The sequence below is a fragment of the Chaetodon auriga genome, chromosome 4 (genome assembly GCF_051107435.1).
Source record: "Chaetodon auriga isolate fChaAug3 chromosome 4, fChaAug3.hap1, whole genome shotgun sequence".
NCBI lineage: Eukaryota > Metazoa > Chordata > Actinopteri > Chaetodontiformes > Chaetodontidae > Chaetodon > Chaetodon auriga.
Genome location: NC_135077.1, coordinates 4,139,377 through 4,165,675, shown reverse-complemented (window position 1 = coordinate 4,165,675; position 26,299 = coordinate 4,139,377). Strand labels below are relative to the sequence as shown.

Here is a 26,299-nt window from a genome sequence, read left to right as displayed (position 1 = left end):
ACTCATTTTTTTTTTGTCCTTTTCTTCTCCACAGTCCTGGTTCCTCTGACAAGGCCTCTCTGAAATCAAGAGCTAAAATTGTGTCATGAAAATTGGAAATTTGAAAAGCATACACATCACCGCCGATTAAGAACAGACTGCTGACACTCAAAGGTCTTTCTCTCTCGCCAACACTATTCAAAGTACTACTACAGAACCCCCAAAATCCCCCCCCACCCCCCCACCCCCACCCCGAGAGGACTCCCAATCCAACACAATTTGAACAGGAGCGTTCGTCCCCCTTTATGCAGGAGGCTTCAATGAGATTGAGTGGACAGACTCAGAATGCAAGGAGGAGGAAGAGGAAGATGAGGAACTGTCTCACACACACCACGAAATGCCAGAAAGGAAACACAATATGGCAACCTGACAAATGACCAATTATACATTTGTTGTTTCTTTTTTTTATGATTTTTTTCTTTTTTTTTCTTTTTTTTTTCATTTTGTTGTCTCCACAATGAAACTCCATGCATTGGCTGGGAGATCCAAAAAAACAAACAAGTAGTGGTAAATGGTGAAGTCGGATGTGCAAGTTGAAACGATTGCCACCCATAAATTGCACGCCTCCATATCTGTTTATTTTTCCACATACCTCTCCTCCAGGTGCATGGTCCCACCTGACCCACAACCCCCACCGCCCCCCCATCACCCCACCTGCAGCTCACTGCTGCCCAGGGTCCAGACTGCAGCCACAGCCGCACGCCTGCCTGTCGCCACACTCTGCCGCTTCATTCGCTCAGCCCTGAGCCTCTTTTCATTTCTGATTGGCCAATCATGGTGACACCATCTGATGGTGTGACATATATGCACTAAGTGGCTGGTCTTTGTTTACCTGTCAAAGTATCAGGGTGTCCTGCTGTGGGAAAAGTGATAGCCATGAGGCGAGTGCACGCGAGTGAACACACAACAGACAGTCATAACACTAACTCTACATGTGCTCGTTCGTCCCCTCACCTATGCACTATTAATTTTTCATAAGGGATGAACAGTATTGCACATTGGTGGTCAGATGAGCGATCAGAGAAGTGAGTTGAGGCGTGCTGCCACAGCAGGCGTGCGGCTGTGCTGGCGTTCAGGTCTGTGCCCTGAAACACGCAGCGCACATACGCACATGCTCACACACAAACACATGCACGCTTGCATACAGCACACACAGACCGTCTTCTCCAGAGTAGTCTGTCACACAACCACTCATTATATCATCTTGTTATTATTCATAGACATGGAATTTAATTTAGAATAATGCACATGCAGCATCAGCTTCGTATTATTAGCTTTCAGTTTGTTTGTAGGTGTTTTCTTGCAATTTCCTTTTTTTTTTTTTTTTCTTTTTTTTTTGCAAGATTTGGTTTTGGTTTTGTCTCACTTGGATTGTTTTAACCTTCTCTTGCATGCCATAACTCTTTTTCTTTAGTTTGCAGTAACACGTTAAGTATCATGCTCAGATTTCAGCGAAGTAGTAACAGCAGTTTCTCAAATCTCTCACGTATGGACAGCACAGTAACAACAGCTCATCACATGCATCCCTTGCATTGCTTCACCCTGTATCCCTCGAACCCCAGAGGACTACACACACACACGCACACACACACACACACACACACACACACACACACAGACACACATAGAAAATGCACACTAATACCACCAACAACCTGACATAAAATAATAAGGGAAGCCTTTATATTTGGTTCTCCAAACTGCCTTTGTTAATGGTTTTTCATTCACTTAAGATTTGTCTTTTTAATTTGAGATATTTTTTCTATGTAAATGTTCACATTGAAATTGCTATTGGTATCATTTTCATCATGACACAATCCAACAAAAGCCGACCTCACAAAATAACTGGACTGCCTAGCTGTTGGTTCTATTTTGCAGGGATAGTAAACAGGGCTGAGGTCCTGTTCTCAGCCTCTCTAGTAACATTAGCTCTATGTACTAAAACCATATATCAAAACTATAACAATATATCAAAGTGCCTCTGTATTCCCTTCATGCAATTAGTAATAAACTTGACTTCAGGTTCTCTTCCCACATATAAGCTAAAGCTACAGGGAATGGTAGCGTTGGTGCATGTGGAAACCATTGGCCTAGGACAGATCTTTATAGAGGACTGCAAACTTTCTTTTGTAAAGACAGAGAGAGAGAGATCTTATACATATATATTTATGATATACAGTATGCTCCTTTTTAACTTTTACTACATGAGCTGGTTGGCAGTCTAGTTATTTTCTGAACTCTCACCTCCCCCCCACCCCTGCCCCCCCCCCCACCCCCCGACCCACCCACCCACAACCCGTTTTAGCAACATCACCTTACTGTTACCAGTACGGATCAAACGACACACACCATCGCCATCTGCAGCGCAGCATTATAATACCTAGATGAACATGTCAAAAATCGACAGTAGGTTTGAAGAAAAAAAAAGTGTTTGTTTTTTGATGGAAAGTATTATTATTGAAAAATATGTGTCGATTGAGCCACGTGCAATGCATTGGGTAGATCATTGTGTTTGTCTGTTAGAGATTTTTAAGAAAGCTAAGAGAAAAGAGAAAAAAAATGTATTTGTTTCAAGTCCGTAAGCTCCGGGACTCTAAACTAGAGGGCCATGAAAAATCCTAGTCTTTGTAAGTTGGGGGTATTTGTTTTTATTTCCTTTGTCTCTTTTTTAATGTTTTATGTGTAATCAGTTGTTTTTAAAAATGTGGGAGGGCTGAAGGAAAAAAAAAAATTCTACACAGCTTGAGAAAAAAAATCTCTATCATCAGATGAAAACTGGTGCTTTAACACTATAAAGTACATTCAGAACTATTGTAAATGAATGGTAATGAACAAAAATAACAGTCCGTTTAGGAAACAGCATTATTCCTCTCTCTATTTTTATTCTTCTTCTATTTGTATTGAGTGGGGGGAGAGGTTCCTATTCCTTAAGGTTGTGACACAAAAGGCATTTTGGTTCAACCTTTAGAAAAGACAAAACAAAACAAACAAACCGATACGGTCAAGCCGAAAACACTCTTCAGATCACTTACCCATGCACTGCCTGAAACTCACCAGCAAAAAACAGAACAACCCTCCCAGTTTGACTCATTTCTATCACACACATTGGCATAAATACATGACAGGTTGCTCCCTGTTTTGCGGGAGATGCCTCGCATCCAGAAATCTTTTCTCGACCATCGTTTTCTGATCATCTCGATGTGTTTCTGAATCTCGAGCTGGATAAAATTCGGCAGGTTGTGTTGAGATCCACACGCAGTGGAACGAGTATTAGGTCAGACCCTCTGTCTCCTGCACAAATAACAGAAATAGAAAAGGGGCTAAAGTAGCTGAAAATCAGGCATAAATATGAGGTCAGAACCATTTATGAAACAGGCAGCAAGGTGAGCCTCTCCCCTGTTCCACCCCCTCCTCTGTAAATGACTCTTATAGTGCTTGTGCTGTAGTGTATAGTTTCCCAGCAGTTAAAGGTTGTCCCTTAAAAGTGCCTTTTGTTCACAGACTCCATTTTGTAATCCAGATCGCCCCCTTTTTCCGAAGTGGTTCGAGGTAGCAGGTCGCCCCTGAGTGCCGCAAGGAGGCAGCAGGTCGCCGCCCATTCAGCACTCAGGGACGACGTTTTATCCCTCCGCCTTCGAAATGAATCCCTTTCATTGTACCTCCCCTATATCCTCTCTTCCTTTTCAAAGCTGTCTAAATATATATACACACACACATATATATGTGTGGGTGTGTGTATATATATATACATACAGTACAAAAGGAAACTGGTGTGAATTAGTTCTTTACTTTTTATTGATAAATGATGACAAAAAATTTTTTGAAAAGGCAAAAAAACTTGTTCTCGTTCAGCTCTTGCTTTTTTCTTCCCCTCTGTCTCCACTGTCTGTTTTCTCTTAGACACTGGAGTAGTCTGTAACTGTGTGTCCGTCACTCTACGTCTCTCTCTCTCTCTCTCTCTCTCTCTCTCTCTCTCTCTCTCTCTCTCTCTCTCTCTCTCTCTCCTGCCCTCTCCGCTGTTGGGAGGGTGAAAAAAAAAATTGCCGAAAAACTTTTGTCTGAGCAGAATGCAGTTAGCTCACATGTTATTCTTGTCTGTATGCTTCACATTGTATTACCATACCCATCTTCTTCAGCTTCTCCATTCAACAGCTAATGTAAGTGAACAAATTACGCTGACGGGCTTTTGGGGGTGTCCTTGGGTGGGTTAGGAAGGGACGACAGGGGTTCAGGGGTTTGGGTCGAAGAGGTTTATGGAGACATTTAATGGGGTAGGGAGGGCTCGGTGACCTGCTTTGGGATGTTGGAAAGGGGCTGCTTTGACCAGGATAAGAGTTTGCTCTTTTGTTTTAGCTATTTATTTTTGGCTTTGTTTTACTCCCCCCACCCCCCCACCCCCCTTTTTGTTTCCTTTTAATTTGGATTTCTTTTTTGCTGTCAGGGTATGCTGTCATTTAGGCTCTCTTTGGGGATGCCTTGGACTGTAAATGAAAGCTACAAGCACCTTATAACCGGACTTGTCCTGCACGAGGCTGAAAGAGGGGGGTTGCATTTCCAGGACATATTCCACATCCACTCAAACCAACCTTTTAAAGTGAAGTATTATTGTTCATGGTGGGTCTCACACAGTGAAACCCTCAGCAGTATTAGCCATTTACAACATACCAACCAGATAGATAAAAAGCCAGCATGAACCTGATCGCTCAGATTTTTGAGGATTCAGGGAAGTCCCTCCATTTTTTTCTCCTCTGACCACCTCATGCTGGACTGCTCCGTGTATTTGTTCTGTTGTTTATTTTGTTCTTTATCTTCTTAAGTGTGTATGGTTATTGGTGTAATAGGCAGCACCCTTGGCCCCCTGACTCCCAGCTCTTCTACGCCTCTGTCTACGCCCTCAGTGCAGCACCACTTCTTTGTGAGAACACCCCCAGAGCTCTAGGTGAAATGCATGTGTTAATTACAGTTTCTTTTCCATAAGAAGAAAAACACAGTTTGAGAAGAGCAGCACCTGATTGAATAAAAAGGATGTTCTTGACTGTACCATCTTGCCGTGCCATGTCTTTCTTTCTATAACTAGTACAGTATTACCATAAACTCTTACAAACTGGAACTGTTCATCGAAATCATTCTAATGACATTAGGTCTATTTGCAGAGCGATCCTGGTGGAATCTGGTGTCGTCTACGTGCTGATTTCATCCTCAGCTGCTCTTTGTGTCTAATGCTAATTAGCAAATGTTAGCATGCCAACATGCTAAACTGAGCCAGTGAACATGGTAAACATTATATCTGCTACACATCAGCATGTTCGTATTGACACTGAGCATGTAAGCATGATGTTAGCATTTAGTTTAGTTAGCACCATCCTGCTCACAGAGCATTACTTTACGCTCTGTTTTACATCGTACACATGGGGATTTTAAAGCATTAACAACAAAGTATTTTCAAGTTTTATTTGAAGCAGTAAAGCAAAGAAAAGTGTGTGTTCAAAGCAGATCTGAGTTGAATTCATGGAAACTACATTTGGCTCGAATGTACATTTTAAAAAAAAACAATAAAATGAGGTCGTTCTAAAAAGCAGTATGTAAGTGTACATTCAGTTTAGGTACTCCAGTCTAAGAGAATATACTGTAAATGAAGTGGTACTCCCATGATTTAGTATTGCACATAATTCCATAAACTTAGGGAACTCAGAAGAGACAGATTTAATCCTGAAATTCAAACTGCAAAGCTTGAGATATCTGGGTTTTAGGTCCCTTCAAACACACTTGATCCTGTTCCTTTAAATAATTGAAATAATAAATAATATAATAATAATAAAAGTGTTATACCCAGTCCTTATGGTTTATCATTTTGGGAGCTTATTTTATATTTTCATGACTGTGTCACCAAAACATCTCTATTTAAGATACGTTTGGCTCAGAGTTTCTCAAAGGCACAATAAACCCAACAACAAAAAAAACAAAGCTCTAAAATGATCAATTCAATTCATCTCCAAGAACTGAGGATTACTGAAGGCTGAAATAACATATTTAAGCATCTTTGGCCTGAACATGAAGCGATCTGCTTACACGACTGCACTGTTCCAGTGTTTCAGCGCTGTTAGGAACAGCATTTTCAAGTACTGGTAAATGTAGATCCTGGTCTTTGAGTAACTGACGTGCTTCAGGGTGATTGGTCCTCTGCAGCCTGGTCCGTCTGAGCGGCTGCCTCATCTTGCTGCTCTGTCATCTTGAGACAAAAAGAAAATCACGGTGTTTCGTATGCTGTCTGTGATACAGATCATGAAAAACTGCACCTACTTCAATGTACCTGTGGGCCACTGAGTGCCTGTGGTGGAAGACCAGTTTCCTGCACTGGACCAAGTTTCTCTTCACTATCAGGACTGTCTTCTTGTCTTTCTGATGGTGGAAATTGGGGCCTATTTTCCACTGGGAGTGGTGGTGTCGATGGTGCATCCTGGATATTAGAAAACGTCACAGTAAGATCTTTTAGATGTCTAACACAATATAACTCCAGACTGTGGATGAGACAAGTACCTCTGCATCATGTACAGTCTCCAATGAAGGACTTGTCTCTTGGACTGGAGGGCTCTCTTTAGGAAAAAACGGTAGTGCAGCATGTCCAGGGCGCGGTGTGGACACACCTCTACGAGGCTGGTCTCTACAGGGTGGAGGAGGGGGTGGTGCTGGTGGTGGAGCTGTGGCCTAAATGTATGAAGACTGACATTAGGGAAAGCCAAAGTCGCACTGTGTTTCCAAGCTGGGAAGCCAAGCCAATTCTCTGTGATGCCACAGGTGAGAGAGTCACAGCAAAGATGCCAAAGATGGCTATAACAAACTTTTCTGTATAAGGTGACTAACTGGAAACCTGTATACTAAATTAAATTCTCTACCACAATTACACACCTGGCACCAGATCATAATGTGTGATAGAAGAAATTTAAACGCTGTTTTTTTAAAGAGCAGTTGCACACGCAATAATAAAGACACCTACCTCCACCCGCACTGCGGAAATGTCAGTAAATGGCTTCTTTTACGTTGCTATACAAAACCATTTATCACAATGAGATACATTAAACACAGACACAAACTTCTGGTACGCCATGCGCTGCCTCCATTTCTCACCATTTCTCAGTCCTAAGATCTCCGTGAACTGAAAAGCAGCACGAGACAAACAGAGCGGGGCGAGACAAAGACAGATCAGTTAAAAAAAAAAAAAAAAAAAAATAGCTAATTTCTCTCCGCTAACAACGCAGAAAAACAAAGACAAACATCCCTAACGGTGTACTACCGTGTTGACAACATGTGTTCCGCTCCCAGCTGCCACTACGTCAAAGTCAAAGTCGGCTTTACGTGTAGTCCATCCGGAAATGATCCTTCATAATAAAAGCGACAGTGTCAAAAACTTTTTTTCTCTAAGAGACTGTTGCACTGTGAGTGTACAGTGCAGGTCAAGGGTAGGATTTTGATACATGCTGGCCATTTTGTAAATCCAAGCACACCTGTGCTGTTGTGTTACACGTGTGGCGGGAATAGTGAACAAGCCCACCGGGAACAGGCCTTGGGGCCCAAGCAGTCAGACCCCTAGGCATGAGCCTTCGTCTGCAGTAACTGTTAATATCAATATAATATTTATAGCTGTCTCATATACCGTCCCTCGTCGTCTCGTTCTGCACTTTTATTCTGAATGTCAAAGGAGCGCATCATGAAAGACGGAAGTCCGGCGTTTTGCAAACTTGTTCATGACCACTTCCGGTTTGTGTTTCTTGTAAACACAAGAAGCCAGAGTATAAGCTGGCACACAAAAATCACCTCGTAGTGACGACTGAAATCTATGTCACCGACTGTTTTGCCAGCCACCGCGTAGCTCAGCGCCGGACTGCTCTTTCATCAGGAGAGCGGCGTCGCTCCTCCTGCTGTCGCCTGTCCGTCACGCCTTTCTCGGGATGACAACAAAGTCTCAGCTAACAGCTAACTAGGCTAACGTGAGGCCAAACCGTTCAAACGTTAGCCAGTGAGCTTAGCGCCTGCTAACGCTTGCTAAGTGTCTTTCACCCCCCAGAGCGAAGTGGTCACGCTCATGGTGGTTTCAGTTCAATGGGGAACTGTCTGTTTTCACAAGGCGCGGATGACCTGTCGCTGCTGAACGAGTCCGAGGGGGGCAGCCTGCCCGGAGAGCCTCCGCCGCCTTACCAGGTGAGCCGCTGGAGCTCAAGATAAATACACTCCGGGGATTGAGGAGCATGTCACGGCAGTAGTTTTAGCGTGCCGTTACCAAAAAGTCAACCAAGCATATATTCAGCGTTGGATGATGAAATGTTCATTCAGGTTGGGACTTTTAGAGAATTTGTTTTAATTTGGAAGTTGGAGGTCTACTGTTATCAGGAATATACTATCATGGTAGATTAGCTGGTAGAGGCATGGACACACTGTGTAACTGTAATTAGAATAGAGACATTGTATAAACTATACATTAAGTTAGTCAACCAAATTAAGACGAGATAAAATAATCTTATTAATTAAACACTATAAGAGACGTCAGAAATGCTAAGATGAGTAAACAATATAATATATGAGTAAAACAGCCAATGGTTGAATTTACCACAATTGAACATATGAAGTATTGATCCTGAACAGTTTAGAATGTACTGATACTGCACAGGAGTGAACACCAAGACTAACACCATATCATCATCATCAGTACTTGTAAAACAGCCATTCTGCCGGTGTTGTCAGAAACACAGCTGCATTGCAGTGTCTGATGTCCTCAAAATGACTTTTAAAACTTACGTGATTGGTTTGGAAAACATTGCAACCATTATTAGCTTCACAAAGCCGGTATGTCAGGCTCTAATGCAAAGGGAACGTACTGAGAAGACTTGCTTCATAGCCGCCTTCTGTTCCTGTTTCTCAGGAGCGCACCCAGCCGCTGCCAGTGTACCATCCCACCCCAGGTGAGAGTCGTCTGGCGTGCCAGCTGACCGAGGAGGAGCAGGTCCGCATCGCCCAGCGAATCGGTCTAATCCAGCACCTGCCCAGGGGCATCTTCGACCCAGGCTCCGACCCCTCTGACAAGAAAGTGAAAGAGTGAGTGTAGAATAGGCAAAACTCATCACATTGTTTTTGTTTGTTTGTTTGTTTGTTTGTTATTAGAATGTACAGACAATAGGTAATTTTAGTAAAATAAAGTTTCAGTCTGAGCCTTTAGAAAATCATGAAGTTTTATGGTGTTTTGTTGTGTATATTGTATCATAGTCTTGTTTAATTAACTCTGACTTAATTTCACAAACACTATCTTCATGTGTTAGAATTGAGGACTGTTTCTCTCTGCTCCAGGTGTGTGATCTGCATGATGGATTTTGAGTACAGCGATCCCATCCGGTTCTTGCCCTGCCTTCACATCTACCACGTGGACTGCATCGACCCCTGGCTGATGCGTTCCTTCACCTGCCCCTCCTGCATGGAGCCGGTTGATGCAGCCCTGCTGTCCTCTTACGAAACCAACTGAGCGGCCTCACGATGGCTGCTCCTGCCTAAAAGTAACTGCACCTTTTTAGCTGAAGCTGTCCTTGCTGTTCAAAGAGGTAGCCAAGGTGGTATGGCATTATGCAGATGTTTGGAGGCTGTTTTAGGATGCAGACAGATGTTGAAAACTGTGCCCTATGGTGAATAGTTTTGGTCTGATGGGCACCTATTTTGGCTTTGGGAAGTCTTTGCCTTTTACAGTAAAACGTGCCAAATTGAGCTAGACGGAAAGCTGTACACGTAGCATAATATTACTGCAATGTGATTTCACTTGTGTATGACTGGCAGTCTGTTTTAATCTGTGATTTTTATGGCAATTAGATGCATGTCACCAATGTTATTTACTTCCCCTTTCAAGACGTAATGTGCAATATGGTGTATCAATGGAGAAAAAGCAGGAATATTGTCTTGGCATCATTGTTTGTCAGAAAACCAAGTGAAAACATAAAGTGAAGTTACTGTGTTTGAACCCATGTCCTTGAATGTCACGAAAGCACAGGCCTCTCTACGTATATGCAATCATCAGAACACAGAAAAATAAGTTTCCTGAACAAAGATATGCTATGAGGTCCCACGACCATTCATGTCCACAGTGCCATGAGAAAATATGGTGTCATTTCAGCTTTTGAAGATTTTTGAAAACTGAATCTGTTTTATTTAATTAGGGTCTTGTCCTGTGTACTGTACTGTTTTTTTCCTTTGAAGCTGCTTTCCTAATGTGGATCTGTTTTTTGCCTTCCACATATGGAACCTGTCTTTTGCTTTGCCTTGAGTTTGTGCTCTCTGTTCTGTTTTAAAAAGCAGTTCTTAGTGTGCCCTTTTCATTGTTTACCATCGGTGACATTTACAAAGACAGGATATGCTCTGCAGTCCCCCTTAAAGCACCTTGGGATGCCCCCCATCTCACTCTGTAGCTCGTAGATTTTATAGAGGATTGTGAGTTTTGATGTGTGCGTGAGTTTTGAGGGGATGTTGGGTCGAGATTGGCATGTCGAGGTAACGTTGTGAATCAACTCTGTCATTTGTAAGCCTTGTTGTAGTTACCTCTCTTTTTCTTGTTCAAAGCTGTTGGCTTTTGTTTTGTATTGATGGCCTTCTCACAGCAAAGGATGCATTTCCAGAGCGCCTGGGTCTGGTCACACAAAAAATGCTTTTACCTTTTGTTATCAGACGTGTGCCGTCTGACACTGACGACATGATGAAAGAGAAGCTAGAATAGAAAGGAATGTATTTTGAATGTAAAGCATTATTCCAGCTTTTAAAGATTTAGACAGTATAGGCGACGACAAGAGGACATTTCTGATTTACTCAGGCTGCTGTGCCTTTTAAGGTTGAGGTAAGCCAACTCCTGTGAAGTACAATCATTTCTGACAAGACTTTTGGTGTTCTTTTAGTTGTCCTCTAGGGGGAGACAGATACCAGCACTGCACTGATATGTGTCACCATGAAATAGGCCTAGGATGAAGCCAGAAATGTGCTCTGGCTGCTGTTAACAATCATTTTGTGTTTTAATTTATAATGTGTGCCACAGGCGCAGTGTTTTAGGAAAATTATGAAACCACAATAAACGTGGATACCAAATTTTACATAAGTGTGATGTGTCGTCTCTTTATTATGTGTGAAAGCTGAAGTGCTTCGCTTTCTTTTTGCTTGGCTAAATCACAGCTCCTCTTTTTTATACAGCGTCGTAGTTGAGTTCAATGTGCATTAAGAAATGAGCAAATAATGAAAATAATTGTTTCAGAAGGGGCCAGCCTGACGAAGAGAAGCGAAAATAATTCATGTTGTTGATGGTTTACCAGCAACTGTGTTCATTAACTGTGCAGCCGTATGAACAGAGAATCTTTTCCAGTGTTTTACCAGGAACCATTATAACAGCGAGGGCCAAATGAACAGCAGGCACACGGTCGGGTGCCAGAACATTAGTGCAAATGTCAACCAGCTGGACCCCGAACATCAGCAGCGTTGTACCCATTACAAGAAAATAATATGCATGAGCAGTGCCAATTAAAGCACAAACAAATAGCACATGAGACTCCAACAGAAAGAGTGCTTTCTTTCAACAAAATGTTTTATTAAAAAGTCACATATTTACATATTTAAAAGCACACATATTGCACGTTTAACACACACCGAGTAACAGTGTTAACCAGGAGAATCATACACTCACATTTCATGAATGCATATTGTAAGTGGCTCTCACATAATTGCAAAAACACTACACATTATTTTGTCATTTCCAGACCATTGAAATTTAAAGATCTTACAAAAGCAAAGATTTTAAAACATTAATAGCAAATACATAGTATTTCTTGTTGTGTAGCCTCTCTACAGAGCGTAGATTCCCATACTGACTGTGGCCAGCGCCACAAAAACCCCCAGGATCATCCTGAGCAGTGGGCTAGTATTGATGACGGTTCCGCTGATCTGGAGCGTCTTCACCGGTTTGGAGTGTGTTGAACTATTCTGTAACTGGTTTTCTGTGACACTCACCATCTTCTGTAAGTCGTCAAAGACCTGTAAAACAAAGGAAAGGACGTCCATCAGATGCTTCTGGCTTCATAATTAATTGCAAGTGCAAAGGTTGCAAAGGTCTGCCCAACCATCATCGCTCTGTACCTGAATGTTGAGCTCGAAGGCTCTGACAGCCTCCTCCAGCACGCCGTTCCTCTCCTCCTCTGTCAGCTCCACGCTGTTCATCCGGCTGCGATACAGCTGTTTGAACAGGTTAGGGCTGGACACACCGGGGAAGGCAAAGAACGCCAGACCCTCCTTGCTCTTCAGCCCCATGGACTTCTGGGCGATTCGACCCAGGACTTGACCGCCAGACAGGTCACCGAGGTACCGGGTGTAAGCGTGCGCGACCAGAAATTCAGGGTTTTCTCTACCAATCTAAAAAAAAAAAAAAAAAAAAAAAACAGGAACAGGAGTGTTATTTCAGTTTCACACCTCAGAGAAATGGTATGTAATACATGTATGGATCAACGAAACACACCTGTCTGAGTCTGTGGGAGTATCTTTTAGTGGCTGCAGGGACAGCAATCTTCTCTCTCCAGTCCTGGCCGTAGAAGTACTCCAGGTCTTTCTCGATGGCCTCCAGCCTGGCCAGCTCAGCAGGGAAGTAAATGGGTGCGACTCCCGGGTGGTTGCAGTTCCTCTCCAGTTCTTCCTCCAAGGCCTGGTAGATCTCATACAGCGAGCACAGGAGGAGCTGAGGAGGAGGAGAGGTGGTGTCAGACAAAAAGACCACAGTAGTACACAAAACGGTATGAAAAAAAAAAAACTGATTATCTGATAACGTGTCGGGCTTTACTGCGTTACCTTGTACTGTTGCAGTGTGACTTGTCCCCTCTGGAAGCTCAGCATCAGCTCTGTGTTTTCTGCCCTGACGTGACTGTCCTTTGTCACCTTTTTGATTTGTTCTGACAGATCCCTGCAAAAACAAAATAAATCATCATCATCATCAGCGCGGGCAGGTTGACTTCAGTTGTATCAGACAGAGATACTTTCTGACCACAGGTAAACCAGTGAGGGGTAAGGAAGGCAGGCATGAAACAAGCACACAGGACAAGTATGCAACTCCAAAGTATTTGTGAATATGTGCATTGTATGAACTGCTGCACCTCGAGACCTTTATCTAATCTAGGGGATAACATTTTGATAAAATTTTGCTCAGACAGGAAGTCAGCACTTCCTGCACAATAAACTGATTTTGACTGCTGCAGCGCAGATGCAGGTCTGATCATCCTCACTCAGATTTAGTTTAATGTTTCCCAAGATGCTTACAGTTTGAGCACAATCATCTGAAAGCATCTGATGGATAAACACAACAATGCCCGCTGGTGAAACAGGAATGAGTTAGGAAGAAAGGATTTAGAGATACAATGAGTAACAGCGGCTCATTCTTACCAGTCGGTTGTCTGCTCTGCTGTCGTCTGAGTCCTCTTCTCGGTCTCCATTGTGGCACTAAAAAAAGGTTAGAATGTCAGAAAGGTGCTTTTACATGACATAAACCATCATCTAACATAATCTCCAACATTGTATAAAGATTCAAGAGTGTATAAAATGTCAGAGAGAGGTTATGAAATTCAAAATGTGACAAAAACAGCAGGGTAAGAATTGTGTTGAACTCACCGGTTAGGATGAAGATCTGTGGGTTTGGTGGTTTGGTCTGTATTCACAGTGGCTCAGTCTTCTCTCTGGATGTTCTGTACACTTTGTGTTCTGTATGCTCCTCCTTTTATACATGCTCCTTTGTCTCCTCCCTCCAGCAGCTGAATGAAAACAGGAACTTGGCGTCATAAAACCTCAGCTAAACATGATGTGGCAACTTCAGCAAAACACAGAAGGAGGGACTGAGAGTTAACATGATGCAGCAACTATGGAAGCAACTTGGTCCTGAGGGAGGGACTATGGGACTTAGCATGAGTAAGGAGGTTTTAGTCCTGCCCTGGAAAACCAGGAGGAGGAGGAGCTGAGCGCTAAGCATGACGGCGCAGCTTTGGAATTCCAAAGTTGAACCAGACGAGAGGAGGAGCCGACCCTAAACATGACTGTGTGAGTTTCTGAAGAGGGAGGAAGTGCTGCAACAGTGACTAATGACACAGAAAAAAAATAATCACATGACAGTATGAGCGCAATACACCAGCATTGTCAGCTCATCAGAAACACGAACAAGTTCAACCACGTTACCACATTCCTAAGTCTGTGAACGCTGACATGAAAAGAAAAAGTTTCAGTAAAACAAGAGGCAACAGGGAGGAAGTAGAGCAGATATGAGCACTGGAGGCTGCAATAATGAGTGAAACACGCTGCTGTCTATGATTTTTGTTCACTTTTTTTTTTTTAATTGTTGTAAAACCAGAGCGAAGAATTTGAATTCATACAGTTTTTTTTTCAACTGCCATTGATCAAATCAAGCCAACGGCTCAGCTTTTTAGATCATCTGTGCAGAGTTCATCCTTTTTGTAAACAGAGCAACACAGTCAGATACATCATGTGTTTTCAAACGGCTCTCAAGTCACACTGCACTTGACTGTGTGGTCGGTGACGTCCTGTGTGTGTTAGTAATGACTGCTGTCAGCGATTCAAACTAGCAATCGAAAACTGCTGAAAGAATGAATATCGCATGGCCAAGTGTGTGTGGACACCTGACCATTACACAGCTATGATTGTTGAGCATCTCGGTCCAGAAACATCGGTTTTGCTGCTTCCACTCTTATGTAAAGGTTTCCACGAGATTTGGAATCTGATTGATGTCGGGCGATAAGGTTGGCGAGCTCACAGCAGACTCCAAAGGTGTTTGATGGGCTGCACGCCAAAGTCAGGCAGTTTTTTTGTTGAGCTCCCGTTGAGCATAGGTCAATGACATCATGAAGCAGGACAGGGAATTTCCCAAACTGTTAGCACAAAAGAAACTGGAAACACACAAAATAATGTTGAAGGGTGTCATGTGTTGTCTAGATTGTGAAGCTCTTCAAGGCAAATTTGTGGTTTTTTAACTATTTTTTTTTCTTGACTTGACTGAAATATGACCGGATGCTGTAATGTTGAGATTTGTTTTAATTAGAAATAAGGGTCCAAGAGCAAACCATGAAGAACAGCCCACGCCTAAAGCATATAGACACGGCTGACTACATACTTTTGGCCTGAAAGTGTAATTACTCCCATTACTCCCAGGCCCACATGAAAATTTAAAATGCAGATTATTTTAAATTAATTAATACAGACATGTAGAAATGAACACTGTCTTGTGAAGTCTCACTGTGAACTAGTGAATTTAATCCACAAAGTGTGAAAAATGTGTCACAAAGCTCTGCTCAGTCAGCTGCAGGGAGCCATAATAATTGGTCATCTATTAAATCTGATAGGTCACTCTTGCTCAGACCTAGTAACATGAATCAGCAGACGTGCGGAGAGGGAGGGAGGGAAACGCTAAACGTGAGTCAGCAGCTTCTTCCTTCACATGGTTCAGATTCGTGACCACCGTCATGAGAGAGGACGGAGAGTTCAGCCGAGCCCATCGACGAAAACAAGCTTTAAGGGTGTAAAACCGGATGCGACCTACACTAAAGCGGGTTTTTTTTTTTAATTAACTTTAGCTTTTAACTAAGTTTCAGGCATATCGTTGCCGTCAAAAGTCGTAACCTGGCAACATCGACGACTGACTTTAAACTTATCAACAACCCCATTACAAGAAAATAATGTGCATGAGTAGTGCCAGTTAAAGCACAAACAAATAGCACACGGAACTCCAACAGAAAGAGTCCTTTCCTTCAACAAAATGTTTTATTAAAAAGTTTTTGTTTGTTTGGTTGTTGTTGTTTTTTTTTCTTCGCAATTTAACGTTAGCCGAAGCTAACAACGGAGTCACACACCCCTCAGCTGACTGCTGCCATAATAATAAACGTCTGAAATGCCGGTGAGTTTATGTAACTGTAAAGTTACGCAGTGTTGGAGCTCTCTATGCATATAAACAGTCACGTCGCTGTCATGTTTATGCCTTCAGGTGGCGTTATATTGCCAAACTAACAGAGACGAGTTGATCACGTATCTTTGTGTTCATGGATAAGTGTCGGTGTTGTTAGCAGGAGGACTGGGTTAGCCGTCATGACAGCAGGCGGGCTGAGCTTCAGTAACAGTGTCACCGTGCCGGCTCCCGTCGTCCAGGTGGAGACAAGTTGGTAGGACTCGCATGTAACGCTAATAAATTAGGGCTGTTAAGGCGTTAAGCACACGATTAATCCAGAGATCTTAACACGTTAATTGTTTATTAACGCAAATTAATCACATGACCAGAGACATACGGACCTCTCATCCTATATTACATTACAGCGCTACAGTGACTGATAGCATCAGACAGACTGAAAGCTGCCGTCAGTTTTCAGCAGTCTGCAATCAGTGCAGTAAGCTCTGTCTCCAGTGGACTCACGTTACCTTCACTGTCCGCTGGATGAAACAACTCCGTCACCTCTGAGCGCTGCTGCTGCTGCAGCTGCGCAGGTTGTCTGCTTAAAGCAGTCTCCTTAAGTGCACCCAAACATTATAGCAAGTCCCGTTAGTTAAAAATAGTAATCCAATGTTGAAATCCGTGTTGAAACCCGCAGAATAAACGCTAATTAGCGAACTAAACGAGGTGCCATAAGATTATATTATGATGTGTTCCTGGTCGGCTCAGAAAAATGACAATTAGGCGATGTTAAAAAAAAAAAAAAAAAAAAAAAAAAAAAGTCATCATGGTGTGTTCAAATGCAATTTCAAGAAAAAGAAAATGTGTACGCACAAATGTAAGCAGTGCACATTAATGAGAAAATTAAAGGAGATATTTAAAGTAATGTAAAAGTTAATTCTATTTAGTAATAATCACTTTTACATGCAGTAATTGATAAAGTAATTCAATAACTTTTCAGTCAAGTAACTAGTAAGTAACTTAGTAAAACAATTTATTATTTAATTTCTCCAATGAAAGAAATAAATATTTGATGGCTAAAACATGATTGAGAGAGACTAAAACTCAATGAGATCCATACTCAGACAATGGATATGTAAGTCTGTAAATGAAAATTTAAGGAGTAGTCATATGTTCTGAGCTTACTCTACAATTTCATGTTTTTAATATTACAGGAACACTTCTATGACCCACAGAGTGGATCTGGCTAATTGGTCTGGAGGATAAAGACTGTTCAGTGCAACACTGCAGCTCAGTCCTGGAGATCCTCCACCAGCACAATCTATCAAGATAGTCCAAAGAGAAAGAGGGAGGCTCTCTGCACTGATAAGCAACCGCTTGGTGAGCAATGTCATGAAGCAATATCCTTTTTGAAACATTCAACTGATGAATCGGCAGTCAAGGAGAAGAGGTGAGCTTGAGGTGATAAATATCCTTGGATGCAAATACGTTTCTTATGTCTGTAAGGCACACCACAGAAGTTCTGCATTGCTTTGTCAGCATTTAAGACTCCACCACGGTCTATATCCTGGAAAGACATTACGTTTGAAATGTGGACAGCCGGGATGTTGTTCATTATTTTTCACCTATTTAGGTTTCAAGAAGAATCTTGTTCATTTCCGTAGAGATGTTGCTTTGACTGATACTGCTGACAATGTGGACACTCAGAATGAAGTTGGAGAGCCCTCAACTTCACAGGCAGTCATTACAGACTCTCCAATAACTACCCAGCTCTCTGTTGACAATAATCATGTGTTAAATATGTGTGCTTCTGTTGTAGCACAGTTGCAAGCATCTGGTGTTGCTGAGAGCACAGTCCAAGCAATGGTGGGTTCCACGGAGGAACTTGTAAATGACATTCATAGGCAAGCGAGAGAGGCCGTTCTTAGCTGTACTTAACTGTACACAAATTCAAGGCACAGATTTGGGAAAGAAGGTGGAAAAGTGTTTTGGTCAACTACAAAATCGTTTCTGATTTTCTAGTTGGCTGATGACCCTGCAGGTGCGACAGGCAGAAATGCCAAGCAGACAAAACTACCACCTGTGCTTATATCTAGTTTTTCTGGCTCGCCAGTGACTCCTGTGAACAGAGCAGTTGACATCCAGGAAAGACTGTTATGAGAGGTGTGAATGATTGATAAAAGTTCAGAGTGATGGGGTGGTCTATATACAGTAATGCAGAGAATCAGAGGGCTGACGTACAGATAGTCAATCACATGGGTGTGATTGAACCGTACGGTGAATGTTACCTGCTAAAACCGAGCTGCCCAGTGATCCTCTACTCAATCTTCCTCCAACTCTCAAAAGTCCATCCTCCAGAACTGGGTCCAATCTGTATATGGGACTCGATTCACAGTAGCTCTTTTTGATGACAGAGCAGAAACCTCTTTGCTGAACCTCTGTTGCTGGCAAAAGCAAATGATAGCAACTTCTGCATTCAATAACTCGTCCACCGTCAAGATGTTGCTCATGCGCCGAGATGTGACCCGCTGTCTCTCTCCCTTTACAGAACCATCCGACTGGAGGCCTCAGAATGATCCACCACAGTAGCTTCCGACTGCTTCCTCAGGAGACCTTGTTCCAACAACATAGCCTTTAACCTAAGGATCCAGGCAACTGCTGTTTTGAGCCTCCTCCAGTCAGAAAAGTAAGTAATGAGCTGGTCCGTGGGACTAGACACATCATAAGCCCAGATGGCATTGGTCGAGACGATCGAGATTCTGTTGGCCATGAATGTGTGAAAGCGCCTGTCCTCATTGTTCAGATATTTCAACACTGAAGTGCTGTCGGTCCAAAATGCTGAATCCTGATGTCCAACTCTGCCTAGAAGAAGAAGAATCAGGGGGAGACATTCCCCTTTATTGTCACACACACGCGCACAGCACACGGAGGTGAAATTTGTCTTCCGCCTTTGACCCATCCTGGTCGTCCTTCCTCCGCGGCAGACCAGGAGCGGTGGGCAGCCAGACCGGTGCCCGGGGACCCATTCTTCTGTCACCATTGGTCAGGTGGTGATCTTCTTGCATGTTTTTAGTGGGGGTATATTTTTACGGAGGATACCCCAGGTGAACACGGGGAGAACATGCAAACTCCACACAGAAAGGCCCTCCTCGAGCAGCAGGCACCGAAGCATGGTGGAGGACACACCCAGTGCCCGCAGCGAGATTCGAACCCGGGACCTTCTTGCTGTGAGGCGACAGTGTTGCCACCATGCCACCGTGCCTACCACTGAGTCCACTCTGACAGTGAGGACGGCTGCCGTCAACTCGAGTCGGGGAATGATTACAGCCTTCAATGTGTTACTCTGGCCTTACCGGGCAGAAAAGTGACTTCAATGTGATTTTCCTGATTCAGCATCTGGATGTAGGTTGCCGTTCCATATCCAGCTTCACTTGCATCTGCAAAGTGGTGCAGTTGGCCGTGCCTGACCAATCCAAAGTCCACTGGCTTGACGCACCTGTCCACATTGAATGCAGTCAGCAGATCCAGGTCCTCAATCCACCTTTGCCATCGATGTAACATGTCCTGTGGTAAAGCATCATCCCATCCACAACCTCTCCTACAGAGTTCTTGTTGCATCATTTTTGCATGCAAAGTGACTGGTGCCAGGAAACCCAGAGCTGTTGACTGACAATATGCCACAACTGTTGACTGACAATATGCCACATCTAGTTAGGGGCTGATGTTGGATTTCCATCTTGAACCTGAAGGATTCAGTCTCCACACACCACTGTAGACCCAGAGCTCTTTCCATTGGAAGTTTGTCTCGATCCAAATCCAAGTTCTTCAGGTCCTTGGCTCTTTGATCCTCAGTGATGGCTTGCAAAAGAACTCAACTGTTGCTGTTCCATTTTTCCAAGATGAAGCCTCCCTTTCAACACAGAGCAATGAGATCCTTTATTGTTTGGATTGCTTCTGTTTCTGTGGCTGAGCTTTTCAGACAGTCATCCACAAAGAAGTTTTGCTTCCCTACCTGAAGCACTTCGGCTGAAAAGGCGGGCTGGTTATCCTCCGCAACCTTCCTCAGTGCATAGCTTGCACATCTAGGAGATGACATGGCACCAAACAGGTGCACAGTCATTTGATACTGCACAAGATCCTTCGTGCTATCTCCACCTGGACACCAAAGAAAGTGAAGAAAATCTCGGTCCTCTTCCAGGACTTTCACCTGGTGAAACATGGCTCAAATATCTCTTATGAATGCTACTGGCTCCTGTCTGAAGCAAATGAGAACACCAAGCAGCAAGCTGGTTAGGTTAGGACCCGGCAGGAGCTCACTGTTCAACAAAGCACCTTGGAATGTGGCTCCACAGTCAAACACCACACACAGAGAACCTTTCCTTGGATGGTGGACGCCAACGTGAGGAATGTACCACACTTTCCCACTGTTACGATGCAGCTGTTGCTGAGGTGCTTGCTCTGCATAGCTCTCGCTAATAAGCTTGTTCATATACCGCGCATTTTCCTGATAAAAGCGATTGTCATGACGGAACCTCTTCCTCAAACCTTGGATCCTCTGATTGGCCACTGCAAAGTTGTTGGGCAGGGAAACCTCTCCTTTCCTAAAGGGTAATTTCAAACAGTACTTTCCCTCCTTAAGAACTGCTGAACTTTCCATGATCTTTAGAAACTGGAGGTCTTCTCTGGACATTTGCGTTTCCTTGGAATTCCTTTTGTTGAATTCTTGATTGTATTGGTTTGCCATCATTTCTTCCAGTTGACACACAGACACTTGGCTCACCGTAACTGAGGGAAGCTCTTGGTCCACATCGCTGCCTCCATCCAGCGGGCCATTAACCACCCATCCCAGCACAGTTTTAACAGCATAAGGGCCATTCGCTTGGCTATTAATGACTTCCCAAGGTTCCAAAAGCTTAGGTGCATTGGTCCCTATCAACAAGTCAACATTTGCCTTTATGCTTGGGATGTGCACCTTGGATAAGTATGGCCACTTGCCCAGGTCCTCAGATGTTATCATGTCATCGGTAGTGACTGGCATCTTCGGCTATGTGATAATCTCTGGAAGAAGATAGAAGTTGTTGCTGTCAAGACCAGATACTTGTACACCAAATAAAGAGTGGGCTGGAGTCACCTTTGTTTGTCCCATTGTGCGCAACAGGAAGTTGGCTCTTTTTCCTGTAACATTCAACTTCTGCATTAGATGTTCGTAGCAGAATGCGCCTGAGCTGCCAGGATCCAAGAGGGCGTAAGTATTTATGATGTGATTTCCCTTTGTTGCTTTAATCTTTACAGGAAGGATGGATAACACACACTGGTCCTTACTGCCCCCTGTATGTCCACATGTTATGAATGATCCAGGCTGCTTAAATGGCTTCTTTTCCTGTTCCAGAGCTGTAGTTTGCCCTTTGATGTGAAGCATGGTGGGATGAGTTTGACTACAAACTTGACACGTCAAGCGTCTCTCAAGGCGCATCCATTGTGTTATCATGCAGTAATAACACTTTTGTCATGTCATTTTGTTGTATTGATTTACATGTTTCAGGCTTGAATTCCTTTGCCATTGGGTATAAGACATTGGCGTCCCATTTCCTTTGTTCCTTTTCCAGGTAGGAATTCATGCCATTTGAAGGTGCCTGAGATGAACTTTTCAGGTCAGAGGCCTGTAATACTGCCAACTTAGTAGCAGATGCAGCTAGCTCAGTTGCCACTTAAGCTGCTCCTTCTTTCGTCTCAGCTATTGTTCCTCCTCTTCCAGAGCATGTTTCACCTTTAAAGCTACAATGCGAGCCGTGAGTGAAGCTCTCTCTGCCTCAGCTTTAATCCTAGCAGAGGACGTGGTACTTGATTTACCACTATTACCACTCCTTTGACTTGAGCGTTTGCTACCAACATTGGAAACACTGTCATCTGGATTTATATCATCAAATCATCATTTTCATGTGCATTATTCTCATTGGAAGAAACCCACATTTTCACATTAGCAATACACTCATCATTTGAAAGCATTTTGGTTTTGAACCATATTTCATGTTTTTCTCGTTCATGACATGGCAGTAAACACAACAGAGAATCATGCATGCATTTTGCTTCTTCACACATTTCGATCAGTCCTTCAAGAGCACTTTGAACCTTAGTTTTATCATTCTTTGACATTAAATTTTGCATTACATTTCCTATGGCATTTGCTTCATTTAGTTTGGCCTTTCTGCCATTTGGCAACCTGTCCAATTTCTCGGCAAGCGCTTTAGTCATCAGTTTAATCACCCGTTTTTGAGTCTGAATTTCAACACCGCTAGTGACACTACTGGGTCTACTAGCAGTTTGCACATCAGTACCGGTGATTATGTCCCTTGCCGCATCGTGCATTTCCATAGCAAATAGACAGTCACTCAATTAGCAGTCCGCCGCAACAAAATGCGAGCCAACGCAAATTTGGCTTGGGCCTTGGGTCTAGGCTTTTGGCGCTGGTCCGACCCAACTCGTGTGCAGCAAGAGCCTGTGGGGGAGTCGCCGTTCCAGCACTGGTACAATGGAGCGGCAGACACAGACGCAGGGCTTGCAGACAGGCAAGCCAGGCAGTTGCTTGGAGCCCCCAGCCACTGGGGGGGCCCCGGCCACTTATTTACAACATCAATTATTGATAGACCTGGGCTTTCAGGGACCTCTGTTGGTCCCTGGACCTCACTTTGAGAACCACTAATCTATTTCTTTAATCTATTTTTTCAGTATTCATCTCAAATGTCCCAGAAATTGTGCATTTATGTGTGCAAAAAACAAATTTTTGCGGGGTGCACGGGTGGGGTGGGGGCCCCAGGGTTTTCTTGCTTGGAGCCCCAAGAGACCTGAGCAACGCCACTGGGCAGACGCTCGCACTCAAAGCTGGGCAGCGGTAAGGCACTCATAATTCCCTGTTCCCTAGCTATCAACAACCCTATTACAGGAACATCTATTGCATACTCTACCTGTCCTCTACCTGTGGTTTTTGGTGGTGGGTTTTAGATCTTCTCCAGGTTTTGGGTTGTAGTTTGTTACACTGTATATATTTAGCACTATTTTGTTTTGTTTTAGCTGTGGCCCTTTTTTACCTGTACATCATGTCTCTTTTTGTTAATAACAATAAATTGGTGGTTTACTATTGGACCTGGTTTTTGGCTAAGAGTAATTTGTTGATTTGGAGACAAAGTTTGTTTTTTTCACTCTTTTATGTTGCGTCCCTGTTCCCCTAGACTGGGGCGTAACACAGCCCTAAGCAGCTACGAATGGCCCCCACCCTCCTTCCGCGAGTGCAACAGTTGCTTGGCCAGAAAAGCTGCCCCCGATGTCCTCAAGCTTCGCTCCCCAGACACACTCTCCCGCTTCCTCCATTCCCTCTTACCAGTTCACCTCCCTCCTAATCACCTGCAGCTGAGAGTCATCAGTTCACAGTCACTGGCAGCAGCCACAGTTTGGAGCAGGTGAGACTCATCAGTATCTAATTGTTGTCCCCGTCTCCCAAGGCAACTACAACCTCAGTTCACTACAGAAGAAGAAGAAGAATCGGGGGGAGACATTTCCCTTTATTTGTCACACACATGCACATGCTGGACACTGCACACCACACACTTCCGCCTTTAACCCATCCTGGTCGTCCCTCCTCCGCGGCAGACCAGGAGCGGTGGAGGGACGCCAGTATTCACAACAGTGAATAGCACACATAAACTTCATGACAAATTTAACACATATTTGGCTCCTACACTAGATGTGTGAGAATTTAACTCCCTAGGAGTTGAATTAACACTGTGTAGTTTTGATGACGGTTCCGTTGATCTGGAGCATCTTCACCAGTTTGGAGTCTGTTGAACTATTCTACAACTGGTTTTCTGTGACACTGATCATCTTCTGTAAGTCATCAAATACCTGTAAAACAGAGGAAAGGACATCCATCAGATGCTCCTGGCTTCATAATTAATTGCAAGAGCAAAGGTTGCAAAGGTCTGCCCAACCATCATTGCTCTGTACCTGAATGTTGAGCTCAAAGGCTCTGACAGCCTCCTCCAGCACGCCGTTCCTCTCCTCCTCTGTCAGCTCCATGGTGTTCATCTGGCTGCAATACAGCTCTATGAACAGTTTAGGGCTGGACACATTGGGGAAGGCAAAGAATGCCAGACCCTTCTTGCTCTTCAGCCCCATGGACTTCTGGGTTTTTTGACCCAGAATCTGACCGCCAGACAGGTCACCAAGGTACCGGGTGTAAGCGTGGACAAACAGAACTTCAGGGTTTTCTCTACCAATCTGAAAAAAACAGGAAGAGGAGTGTAATTTCAGTTTCACACCTCAGAGAAATGGTATGTAATACATGTATGAATCAACGAACCATACCTGTCTGAGTCTGTGGGAGTATCTTTTAGTGGCTGCAGGGACAGTAATCTTCTCTCTCCAGTCCTGGCCGTAGAAGTACTCCAGGTCTTTCTCGATGGCCTCCAGCCTGGCCAGCTGAGCAGGGAAGTAAATGGGTGCGACTCCCGAGTGGTTGCAGTTCCTCTCCAGTTCTTCCTCCAAGGCCTGGTAGATCTCATACAGCGAGCACAGGAGGAGCTGAGGAGGAGAGGTGGTGTCAGACAAAAAGACCACAGTAGCACACAAAACGGTATGAAAAAAAACCCAACTGATTATCTGATAACGTGTCGGGCTTTACTGCGTTACCTTGTACTGTTGCAGTGTGACTTGTCCCCTTCGGAAGCTCAGCATCAGCTCTGTGTTTTCTGCCCTGACGTGACTCTCCTTTGTCACATTTTCGATTTGTTCTGACAGATTCCTGCAAAAACAAAATAAATCATCATCATCATCAGCGCAGGCAGGTTGACTTCAGTTGTATCAGACAGAGATACTTTCTGACCACAGGTAAACCAGTGAGGGGTAAGGAAGGCAGGCATGAAACAAGCACACAGGACCATTTCTCATCATCTGGAGCAGTATAAGACTACGTTTACACGTAGTAGGGTTCTTTGGAAAATGGGTATTTTAGCCCCTCCGATTTCAAAAACAACATCGTGCACACAATATCGTTTTCAAAATTGTTGTTGTTTACATGAACCTGGCCTGTCCCTCTGCTTTGGGGTCCTAGTCAGCCTTGTACTGAACAAGATGCTTACAGTTTGAACACAATCATCTGGTGAAACATGAATGAGTTAGGAAGACAGGATTTAGAGATACAGAACAGCGGCTCATTATTACCGCTTATCGGTTGTCTGCTCTGCTGTCGTCTGCGTCCTCTTCTCAGTCTCCATTGGGCACTAAAAAAAGGTTAGAATGTCAGAAAGGTGCTTTTACATGACATAAACCATCATCTAACATAATCTCCAACATTGTACAGGGACTGAAGAGGTATAAAATGTCAGAGATAGGTTATGAAATTCAAAATGTGACAAAAACAGCAGGGTAAGAATTGTGTTGAACTTACCGGTTAGGATGAAGTTCTGTAGATTTGGTGGTTTGGTCTGTATTCACAGCGGCTCAGTCTTCTCTCTGGTTGTTCTGTACACTTTGTGTTCTGTATGCTCCTCCTTTTATACATGCTCCTTTGTCTCCTCCCTCCAGCAGCTGAATGAAACAGGAACTTGGCGTCATAAAACCTCAGGTAAACATCTTCAGCAAACAACAGTAGGGACCTGTAGGGACTGAGAGTTAACATGATGCAGCAGCTATGGAAGCAACTTGATCGAGTCCTGAGGGAGAGATTACAGGACTTAGCATGGGTAAGGAGGTTTTAGTCCTGACCTGGAAAACCAGGAGGAGGAGGAGCTGAGCGCTAAGCATGACAGCGCAGCTTTGGAATTCCAAAGTTGAACCATGCTCGGCACAGATGTTCCTGTGTATGATGCTAGCCACCTGGTTATGGCACTCCATGTATGCCTTCCCTGCCAGCATCTTACACCCCGCTGTTATGTGCTGGATTGTCTCAGGGGCATCTTTGCACAGCCTGCACCTGGGGTCTTGTCTGCTGTGGTAGATCCTGGCCTTTATGGACCTTGTGTTCAAAGCTTGCTCTTGTGCGGCCATGATCAGTGCCTCTGTGCTGTCTTTCAGTCCAGCCTTTTCCAGCCACTGGTATGTTTTCGCCATGTCAGCCACTTCCTCAAGCTGTCGGTGGTATATGCCATGCAGGGGCTTGTCTGTCCATGCCAACCCTTCTGGCTCCTCCTTACTGGGCTTCTGCTGCCTGAGGCATTCACTCAGCAGGTCATCATTGGGGGTCATCTTCCTGATGTACTCCCAGAGACTTGTTGTTTCCTCCTGGATAGTGGCTCTGACACTCACTAGTCCACGGCCTCCTGCCTTCCGCTTAGT

General features: G+C 43.9%; 4 protein-coding genes and 1 long non-coding RNA gene across 24 annotated transcripts in view; 2 read left to right on the top strand and 3 right to left on the bottom strand.

Annotated features, from left to right (window-relative positions):
• nfixa (nuclear factor I/Xa) overlaps positions 1 to 5,079 on the top strand; it is a 115,284-nt gene extending 110,205 nt beyond the window's left edge. For all 19 annotated transcript variants that reach the window (XM_076728343.1, XM_076728336.1, XM_076728341.1 and 16 more), the window contains one exon: positions 35 to 5,079. Coding sequence is in view for 14 of the 19 variants with exons in the window: in XM_076728336.1 (XP_076584451.1) it covers positions 35 to 49 (15 nt within the window). In the remaining 5 variants the exon portion in view is untranslated. The remainder of the gene's footprint in view (positions 1 to 34) is intronic.
• LOC143319390 (uncharacterized) lies at positions 1,346 to 7,394 on the bottom strand. Its single transcript, XR_013077083.1, has 4 exons — positions 7,165 to 7,394; positions 6,577 to 6,744; positions 6,350 to 6,496; positions 1,346 to 6,268 (listed from the first exon to the last, which is right to left on the bottom strand). It is a non-coding gene; the product is annotated as an uncharacterized LOC143319390 (long non-coding RNA).
• A 413-nt stretch (positions 7,395 to 7,807) lies between these two features.
• On the top strand, positions 7,808 to 11,155 carry rnf11a (ring finger protein 11a). The gene is made up of 3 exons (XM_076728874.1): positions 7,808 to 8,235; positions 8,954 to 9,126; positions 9,376 to 11,155. The coding sequence occupies exons 1-3, from the start codon at positions 8,137 to 8,139 to the stop codon at positions 9,545 to 9,547; spliced, it is 444 nt and encodes a 147-aa protein (XP_076584989.1). The 5' UTR covers positions 7,808 to 8,136; the 3' UTR covers positions 9,548 to 11,155.
• A 462-nt stretch (positions 11,156 to 11,617) lies between these two features.
• Positions 11,618 to 25,505, bottom strand: LOC143319711 (heme oxygenase-like). Of its 2 annotated transcripts, none has more exons than XM_076728873.1 (6): positions 25,413 to 25,505; positions 13,474 to 13,530; positions 12,886 to 12,997; positions 12,560 to 12,775; positions 12,184 to 12,456; positions 11,618 to 12,081 (listed from the first exon to the last, which is right to left on the bottom strand). In XM_076728873.1, the coding sequence occupies exons 2-6, from the start codon at positions 13,521 to 13,523 to the stop codon at positions 11,893 to 11,895; spliced, it is 840 nt and encodes a 279-aa protein (XP_076584988.1). In that variant the 5' UTR covers positions 13,524 to 13,530; positions 25,413 to 25,505; the 3' UTR covers positions 11,618 to 11,892. The 2 variants fall into 2 exon arrangements, with proteins under 2 accessions (XP_076584988.1, XP_076584987.1); XM_076728872.1 differs by lacking the exon at positions 25,413 to 25,505 and adding an exon at positions 13,699 to 13,811.
• LOC143319603 (heme oxygenase-like) lies at positions 23,663 to 25,235 on the bottom strand. The gene is made up of 5 exons (XM_076728703.1): positions 25,187 to 25,235; positions 24,656 to 24,767; positions 24,332 to 24,547; positions 23,972 to 24,244; positions 23,663 to 23,869 (listed from the first exon to the last, which is right to left on the bottom strand). Exons 2-5 carry the CDS (start codon positions 24,698 to 24,700, stop codon positions 23,819 to 23,821), a joined length of 585 nt encoding a protein of 194 aa, XP_076584818.1. The 5' UTR covers positions 24,701 to 24,767; positions 25,187 to 25,235; the 3' UTR covers positions 23,663 to 23,818.
• Positions 25,506 to 26,299: the final 794 nt, after the last annotated feature.

Coding starts and splice junctions, on each gene's coding strand:
- rnf11a (XM_076728874.1), top strand. CDS start 8,137: ATGGGGAACTGTCTGTTTTCACAAGGCGCGGATGACCTGTCGCTGCTG. Junction 8,236..8,953: donor AGCCTCCGCCGCCTTACCAG/GTGAGCCGCTGG, acceptor CCTGTTTCTCAG/GAGCGCACCCAGCCGCTGCC. Junction 9,127..9,375: donor TCTGACAAGAAAGTGAAAGA/GTGAGTGTAGAA, acceptor TCTCTGCTCCAG/GTGTGTGATCTGCATGATGG.
- LOC143319711 (XM_076728873.1), bottom strand. CDS start 13,523: ATGGAGACCGAGAAGAGGACTCAGACGACAGCAGAGCAGACAACCGAC. Junction 12,776..12,885: donor TCACACTGCAACAGTACAAG/GTAACGCAGTAA, acceptor CCTCCTCCTCAG/CTCCTCCTGTGCTCGCTGTA. Junction 12,082..12,183: donor CCTTCGAGCTCAACATTCAG/GTACAGAGCGAT, acceptor TTTGTTTTACAG/GTCTTTGACGACTTACAGAA.
- LOC143319603 (XM_076728703.1), bottom strand. CDS start 24,700: ATGCTGAGCTTCCGAAGGGGACAAGTCACACTGCAACAGTACAAG. Junction 24,548..24,655: donor TCACACTGCAACAGTACAAG/GTAACGCAGTAA, acceptor TCTCCTCCTCAG/CTCCTCCTGTGCTCGCTGTA. Junction 24,245..24,331: donor ACTCCCACAGACTCAGACAG/GTATGGTTCGTT, acceptor TGTTTTTTTCAG/ATTGGTAGAGAAAACCCTGA.